Consider the following 8,889-nt stretch of genomic DNA (forward strand, 5'->3'; position numbering starts at 1 on the left):
GCGCCTCCTGCTGACAGCTCAGTTCCTCTGCAGTGTAAACAAGTATTAAACAGTCCCGCCTCATCATCTGGATAAACTCAGGCTAACATGGATGTTAGCATTGGTTCTAAAAGCAGAGTGGAGGTCTAAAACACATCGTCTGCCCTCCCTCAGATCCACAGAACCTGCTGACTCACCTGGCAGCTGAACGGTTGCAGCCAAACATTTAAAGGTTTATGAGCAGCTCACCGAGACGGGTTGGGTAGGTATGAAATGTTTATTCAAAATGATGAGAGGACAGATTACAGCTAAAAAACATGATTTGCATCCTGCTAACACCGCGTCGGTCCGTCAGGAACCGCGTCGGTCCATAATGTCCTCCTTTACTTTGAAGGATCCGATTGAGTTCATTTCTCTTCATGATAAAACAAAGAATCACTTTGGCCTCTGGACTAAATGGTCTATTGCACTGAGATATTTACACAGCTGGAAGCTTCATCATCATCATCATTGTGAGCCGCTAGCAGAACGTCAGACTGTCTTGTAAACTGGACCTTTGGACAGGAACCAGAACCTGTCAGAAGCAGCTGATTGTCTAAGGCACTGAGTGACTTCACCATGAAACCAGAGTCAGGACCCTACAGAACCAGCGGTCCAAAGTTCAGACCTCTAGAACTGGCGCCGATTAGTTCAGATCAGTGGAACCAACGGTCAGGAGTTCATATCAACAGAACTGGCAGTCAGAACTTCAGACCGTGGACTCTGGAGTATAACCGTTTCAGACTCAAAGATATAAACATGACTAAGTTCTTTTGGACCAGAGCCTGAGCCGAGCCAAGCCCTCAACAGAACCACTTCTGGCCCTCCATAGCCAGTCAGGTACCATGAAGACCAGCTCATCTTGGTGCAGCGGGGTCCATGTAGTACACGTTGACCAGGTGGCGGTTCAGGTGGCGCCGGTACTGCGTCTCCAGGGGGAACGTGCGGTCGCAGAAGATGCACGTGTGGCTCTTGAGTTCGGTGGGTGTGGGGATCTCCTCGGTGGGCGTCTCCGGATCGTTGGCCAGCTTTCCTGGAGCAGCACCGGTACCGTTGAGGCCAGAGTCATCACTGCCCTCTGAGGCACTGTCGCTGATGTCACTTCCTCCCTCGTGGCTGCTGTGGATCCCCTCATCGTCCTCGGCGTCGGCCGGTCTGCCACGCTGGCCAGGAAGGAGTAGGCGAGGCGGCACCGACGGTTTGATGAAGGTGGGATGGGAACCTTCTGTCTTCTCTGATGGTCTGCTGGGAGGAGCATCAGGTTCTGGTTGGGTCAACCCATCTGTGGAGAAAGCTATTTCACCAGAACCAGTTGGCTGAACAGAACCTTTCATAGCCTCTAAAGATGGACTGGTTTCAGAGATCGGTTCATCTGGTTTTGGACCGACTGCCAAGGTCTTCCTGGTGGAGGTCCTGGTCTTTTTCTGGTTGGATGGTGCCTCTCTGCTAGCCTTTTCAGTCGGACTGGACTCGGTACTATCCGAAGATGTTTTGGACAGCAACTTCTTGGCAGCAGGAGCTTTCAGGCACTTTTTCTTGGAGGACTTTTGGGATAGATCCAGAATCTGTCCTGCTTTCCTTTTAGTGGGCTTTTCTTTGACCCACTTTCCTTTCTGGCTCTTCTCAGGACTGATGGGTTTCTGTGTCTCAGCTTGTTCTGGAGTCTTTAAGGTTCCAGACTTTCTGGTTTTGCTGAGGCTTTTCTTGCTCTCCTTATAGGAGCTCACCTTCAAGTCTTTGTCTTTACATATCTGCTGGTCAGAACTCTTTGGATCAGACTGGTCTTCCTGGGAAGCGGGTCCCACCGGTTGTTTTTCCTGGGATGCAGGTTCTTCTGGTTGGTCCTGGGAAACTGGTTTCCCAGTGGGAACTTTCCTCACTCGTCTCTTCACTTTGACATCAGTATTCCCAGCAGCAGTCTGGACTTCTTTACCGTCCCTGTTCTCCACAGGATTCTCCTTGACCTTCTTCTGCCTTGTTGAGACTTTCTTTTCTGCTTCCTTTGCCTTTACGGGTCTCTCCTTCTCAGACAAGGAGTTGCGTTTCTTTGCAGCCTTGTCGGGAATCTCGCTTAGCTGTGGCGGTTTGATGGTGGGTCCGCTGCTACTCCTGATGGACAGATTGATGGGGCTCGAGTCATCTTCCTCGTCCACATCGTCTTCCATGGCGGGGGAGTCATCCAGCGTGGCTGCTTTTAACTCAGACTTGTCGTCTGGACCGTCCGGACCGGGTTTCTTCACTCGCAGCTTGACTTTGGACACATCCAGGTCCACGTTGCAGCCAGAGTGCCGGGACTTGATGTGGTACTGCAGGTTGCACTTCTTGGAAGCGGCGTACTTGCAGAGCGGGCAGAGGAACTGCCGTGGGTTCAGGTGCAGCTCCACATGCTTCTTAAAGTTGCTGCGGTCGGCCGTCTTGTACTCGCAGTAGGGGCAGGACAGAGGCTTGGGACCGTTGTGGACCTGGCGGGCATGACGGGTCACCTCGTGCTGATTGGCTGCCAGGTAGCTGCAGCTCTCACACTTGAAGGGACGTTCACCTGCAGAGGGGAGGATACGTTAGAGAGCCAAAGCTGGGGGTCCATAGAGGAGTTCATGCAGCAGGTCAGGCTGGGTCTAACAGATCCGTATCACACTGGCTCTGTTTACCAACCGGGTTCTGATCAGCCCAGACTGGACTCTGGTGCAGAACTTCCCCTGGACATCCTGCAGAGATCCATCACACTCACTCCCTGCTCTTAGATCTTTCTAACCTACAGAGAACTGAAACAGGTTCACTCATGCAGAAGTTCATGTTCAGAACAGAACAACCCTGAACCAACTGAGGACTTTGCATTGACTTTCATTCATTGTAGTTACTGCATTTATGCCTAACCCATACATTTTCCTTAAAGATCACTAGTCTATTGCTAACCAAACGCAACTGGCACCAGACCTCTACACTACCTAGCAGAGCTCAGGTTCACACTTTCTACAATGACCTCAGTTTGAGGGTAAAATGGTGAAACTGGTCCTCTGTATGTAGCATAAACAAGTGTGTACACACACACAAACACACACACAACCACACACACACGCAAACACACACACACACAGATCAGATTAGTTACCGTGTTAATCCATCAGGGCAGCTTCAGTGAGAACAAACAAATCAACAGTTAGTAGCAGAAAGACCATCAAGCCCAACGTCGTCCTGAACAGCTCCAGACTGGTTCTACTGGTGTTCCTAGATGTTTCTGTTTCAGCTTCTCATCTAAAACCAGGGGTCTCCAAACAGCGACTTACTGCCAGAAGTCTTAAACTGGCTGTTCATAAACTCCTGGTACCAGTCAACCCACTGGCCAGTACTGGCTGCTGTTTGGGGACCGCCATAAGGGGGATCCAACGTTTGGTTGTAACATTAGACTTTTCTTGAGAAACATTTATTTCAGAAGTAAATCCTACAGTAAAAAACTGTAGGATGTTGAGTTTTTGTAAATTAAACATCACACAGCCAAGGCAAATTGCTTGAGCTCCTGGCAATGACTTTCCTCATGCTAAAGCTGTTAGCTCTAGTTAATATAGTAAGCAGCAATTCACAAGCCGATGATGTCAGCTTGTTTCAGCAAATGTCTCGATTAGCTTTGAGGCAGTTTGTCTCCATCCAAATGTTTAGAGGGCTGCCCTCACCAGCCTCCAACAGCTTATAGAACTGCCTCTAGCAGAACCTACTCGAATTATCGGCCCAGAATGCACTGCATAGGCGGAAAAATTGGGGCCTCAGTCGGTGAAAAATATAGTAAATATATACAACATATTCGTATCACAAACTTCTTTTGGGTAAATAGAACAATTGCACCATATTTAAACCAACATGTTCAACTATGGATCCGTTTAAAGCCCTTTGGACACAGAGTGAGGAGTTCTGGGCCTGGAGAGAAGGTGGAGCTAAATGTCTTCAACCGAAGGACACGACCAGAAGGTCTACTTGTTAAAACTGAAACATGACAGGGGTCCTCTCTACTCAAACAGGACTGGTTCAGGACCCAATCAGCACCTGTCCCCTTCTGCCCCAAACTCACCTGAGTGAGTCCTCATGTGGCGGGTCAGGTGAGTCTTCTGGGAGCTCGAGTAGTCGCAGTAAAGACACTGGAATGGACGCACACCTGTTCACCAGAGAGACACAGCCTTCACATGACCCACCTGAGACAGGGACAAGATCGGAACAGACCAGGGACAGGACGGTACCAGTGTGGGTCCGAATGTGCTGGATGTAGTTGCTCTTGCGGTCAGAGAAGTAGGAACACTGGCTGCAGGTGTGCAGTTTGCTGGGGAAGTGATTCCTCAGGTGCTTCCTCCAGTGGTACTGGCTGACCGTAGTGTAGGCGCACAGCGTGCACTTAAACACCCTGCAGACACACAGGTTCACGCTCAGCTGACTCAGACAAACACCCACAGGTGTGACCTTCAGAGCAGGTTTGGTGCTCCTACCTGTGGTCGTTGCCCTCCTTGCTGTGGTGCTTCAGGTGAGCGATGTAGTGGTCGTAGCGGTTGGTGTTGTAGCCGCAGCGCTCGCACCTGATCAGCCCTTTGGTGTCCACGCCGGCGGCCGTGTCCTCGCTGCTGGGCTCCTCCTCTCTGCCGTGCTCCGCCTCCCTGCCTGGCAAAGCCTCCCGTGACTCCGCCTCCTTGGCTTTGCTCTTGCTCCGCCCCTCCACCTGGTGCACCACCATCATCTTGTTGATGCTGTGCGTGCTCAGGTGCTCTACGAACTCCTGCTCGTTCTGGCCCTGGAAGTGGCACGGCTTGCAGCAGAACGGCTTCTTCTTCTGGGCGCCATCCATCACCCCTTTGGCCCCAGGTTGGGGTGAAACGGTGGAAGGGCGGGGCTTAAAGGAGGGGGGCTGTTTCTCAGTGGAGGGGTTCTCCTCATCCTCTCTGCTGCCACTGATGGCGACGGTCTGGGCGGCCGGGTTCGGGGACTCTGGGTACTCCACGATGCACACCTCGCGGTGGTTCTGGTTGTCGTAGCTGTACCTGCACACAAACCAGGTGAGTTAGAGACAGGTAATGTGCCAGGAGCAGGAAGTGGCCCTCACTGACTCCTGACCTGATGACGCCCTCGTCTTCACTGTCAGAGTAGCCACATCCCACCGTCTTCAGCTCCATCATCTCCTTCTCGTCGGCCATGCTGCCGCCGTCGCCGCCCTCCGCCGCCGTCACCGCCGCCACGTTAGCCAGCATCACCAGCTGAGGGGCGGGCAGCGTGTCCCGGGGCAGATCGCTGAGGCCCGCCCCGTCCTCCACCAGAGAGACGCCCACAGGAAACATCCCAGCTGAGAACATGGTCTGAGTCGCCATGACGACGGGGCTCCACCCACAGGAAGCTGCAGAAACCAAACGGTGAGGGTCGATCAGCAGAACTCTACGGTTCTGAAGGCTCACCGGGTTTCAGCGCCAAGGCTGGAGGAAACGGTGAGACATTTAGAAACGTTCAGAGCTTCTGTCACAACCAGGAGAGCTGCTCCACTCAGGAAACGTCCTTTTGGATGATGTGACGGTCAAACGACAAAACTGTCCCAGAAATTATTGAGATAAACGACAATATTGTCATTTTGAGACAATTTTCAACTAATATATAATTAAAGTATTTCCTCACAAAAGTCAATAAAAACAATTTCTAAAGAGCTCTTACAGCTGTGCTATGTAACTACTACAAAATATTTTTTTACATATTGGTTGACACTATAATATGAGACAGTTTGTGAAAAAACTTCTCCCAGTACAAGCAATGAGAGCCAGGAGGCGGGGCTTAGCGCTGTCAATCAGCCTGTATGCACACCACTCATCCCTCTTCCCATGCTCTCTGTGAACGTGAATACTAAACTTAGTTAGTTTAGCTTCTATTGATGTAGCAGCAGGTACATGAGATTGACAGGCAGCACTAAGCCCCTCCTCCTGGCTCCGATTTTTGGTGCATTTCTTCAGACATAGCAGCTCAGGAAGGAGGAGGTCCATCTTTTCACAGATTATCTGTCCCATAGCAAACTGTAACAACATGGTGATAGTAATAATAATAATATCTAAAAAGCAATTTTTAATATAAAAGTTACATACTGCAGCCTTAACACTGCAACTGGAAGACATTTTAAATATTCAGAAGATATTTAAAACAATAAATAAAGTTGAAATAAAACCTGGAAACAATCAAAAACAGTAAATAAAATAGATTATGAAGTTTCTCTAAACAAAACATATTATTCATTGGTTTCAGACCGAAAACACTAGTTATTAAAAAGTAAAGGCAGTGACCCTCTGCTCTAAGGCCGTCGGCCATTTTGAAGCAGCACCACAGTCAGCGCCTCAGAAAACTTCAGGGGTTACGGGGAAAACTTCTGTTTAATCCGCAGGAAGTTCTGGTACGACGAGCTAAAGTTTGGACCTGCAAAACCACATCCGATATAATTTATTTTAATCTTACAAACATCAAAACACAAACAGAACTTTTCATCCGGTTCTGAAGTCGGTGTCTGATTCCTAGCTGAAGTAAAGGACTGTTCCACTGTTTTTAGAGAAATTGGACCACACAGAATAAGTTCTGATTCATATTCAGGAACGATTCTGATCGGAGTTCCTACCATGACCTTTAACCTTCATTCTAAGGTTACGCTAAGATCATAAGAAGGTGACATCAGCTCCTTTTGGGGTGAACTTCTCAGATTGAAGTTCTGGAAACCGGGCAACCCGGACCGGAATGAAAGGTTCCGAAAGTTTTAAATATAAATTTTTTAAACAATTTGTCATAAAAGCAATTTATTTTTATTCTACTTCGCCGTTCCAACCAAATGAGATCAGAACCAGTTTTAAACCCCCACGAGGCCAACTGGACTGTATCAGCACACAAACTTTAAAGGTTCTGCAGACAATGATCCGGAAAACTCGGACTTTTATGTAATTAAAAAGTTTTTTCTTTCGGAGCCACATTGTGGACCTGGTTCTGATTTAAGGCGGTCCATGTTGAGCTGCTACGATTCACAAGCTAACTTCTGGTCACACACTTTCCCTGAGTTCGGGACCCAGAACCGAACTCCCCCCAGGTTCTGATCCAATTGTTTTAGAGTTGTGGAGTCGCAGTCCGAGTGTGGTTCCGAGGCTCGGAGCCCGTCCCGGACCTGGCCTGGGACGGAGTGTTAGCCATGGTCCTGATCAGCCCCCGGACAGCGCCTCTGTGCTCCACCTCACCGCCTCCATTTTCCCCGAACTGCTCTAACTTTCTGCGGCTGTAAACCCGCACAGCAACGGAACCGAACCGCTCCCTGGCCCGCAAGCCCTCCGACACACTCCCTGCTCCTCACCTCCGAACTTCCAAAGACTTTCCTGGAGACTTTCCTGTTCTGGGAAGGTTTACCTTCGACGGACAGCGCTGTTAGAAAACTAGGTAGAAGTTTCCGCACATTCCTCTACAGTGACGTAGGGTCCTGACGTCAACGCGTAGCTCCGCAAGTTTGTAGTTTTTCTGTGAAAATGTGCGAGTTACAGAACAAGATGGAGGAAGAGACGTCAGAGTGACTGAGAGTACCTCAACTCAGAGGTTCTGGTTCTGTTCAGGTTAAAAAGCTCAGAACCGTGAATATGATTAAACCTGACCTGGAAAAGGTTTTGGATGGGTTCTGGTTGAGGTTCAGAACAGGTATGGAACAATTTCACTACAATCTCTTTTTATTTATTAAAACAGATGAAAAACTTAGGATGAAGGATGAACAACTTCAGAACCAGTGAGTGAAAAACTGAGTTCAACTCCTGATCCATTAGCCAGTAGAACCTCCTTCAGTTTCTGTCTGACACCATCAGTCACTCACTGGGACTTCTGCTCATTCTTCTGAAAAGCTCATCAGGACTTTGACTAGACCATTCTGCTATAGATCTGTTGCTGGGTTCAGGATCGTGGTTCTGTTGATGACCTAGGTTGCCCCTAGCTTCAACTGATGGAAAGATGAACAGTTTGGATATCAGAGGAGATCCTGGTCCACATCAAGCCCATATCACCAGCCCTCCACCACCGTGCTTGGAAGCTGTATGGAATGAACAGTCTCTCCAGAGCCCCATAGCTCCTGCATCACTGCTGATCCTCCCACCCTGATGAGGACCAGAGTCCTCCAGACCAGGAGAAGCTGGTTCCGAACCGGACCCAGCAGAACCAGAACCAGAAGGTGGTACTTTCTTCGTTATTATGTGAATCTGATGTTGGCGGTGAGCTATTGTAAAGCACTTTACATTGGAGGTACTTCCTGCAGGTGTTCTATAGAAAGTGAGCTGATGACGTCATGCCAGTGCTGCCTGGCGTCATCATGCAGCACTGATGTACTTCTGTCAGAACTATCTGACCTGATAATTTGCTCTTGCTGATAATCACTGATCTGTTAACTAACTATGGGTTCATGTTGACACGCTGCAGGTTGAATGACCCGTACAGGCCACGCCCCTTCTGGAGCTGTTAGCGCAGACTCTCACCGGAAGTGGCTTCTGATTCTTTTCAAAATAACATTATTTTTTTCAAATTAATCCCAGAGAGGAATCAAAACTCATCCAACGCTTTTTCTAAATGCTGATGGCATTGGACAGGATCTCCTGTAGAGGCCAGTATTACAGCCACACTGGAAACGCTTCTGACTGAAGACACAAATGAAGAGGATGATCAGGCTTTTTTGTAATAAAAAACATTTAGTGTTTTTCTGTTCATCTTTTGTATTTAGAGTAGTGTTTCTCCACCTGGTCCTCAGCCCCCCTGCTCTGCATGTTTTAGATGAGCCTCTGTTCCAGAACAGTTGATCCAAATGATTGCATGACCATCAAGTGCTGCAGAAGCCTGTTAATCACTCAGAGATACGATTCA

General features: G+C 48.8%; 1 protein-coding gene across 1 annotated transcript; it reads right to left on the minus strand.

Annotated features, from left to right (window-relative positions):
* Positions 1-237: 237 nt before the first annotated feature.
* Positions 238-7,744, minus strand: rest (RE1-silencing transcription factor). The gene is made up of 6 exons (XM_015050534.1): positions 7,352-7,744; positions 5,107-5,383; positions 4,488-5,033; positions 4,245-4,405; positions 4,079-4,162; positions 238-2,557 (listed from the first exon to the last, which is right to left on the minus strand). Exons 2-6 carry the CDS (start codon positions 5,355-5,357, stop codon positions 876-878), a joined length of 2,724 nt encoding a protein of 907 aa, XP_014906020.1. The 5' UTR covers positions 5,358-5,383; positions 7,352-7,744; the 3' UTR covers positions 238-875.
* Positions 7,745-8,889: the final 1,145 nt, after the last annotated feature.

The sequence above is a fragment of the Poecilia latipinna genome, unplaced genomic scaffold, assembly GCF_001443285.1.
Source record: "Poecilia latipinna isolate Pla-1442-1.1 unplaced genomic scaffold, P_latipinna-1.0 Scaffold997, whole genome shotgun sequence".
Lineage (NCBI taxonomy): Eukaryota > Metazoa > Chordata > Actinopteri > Cyprinodontiformes > Poeciliidae > Poecilia > Poecilia latipinna.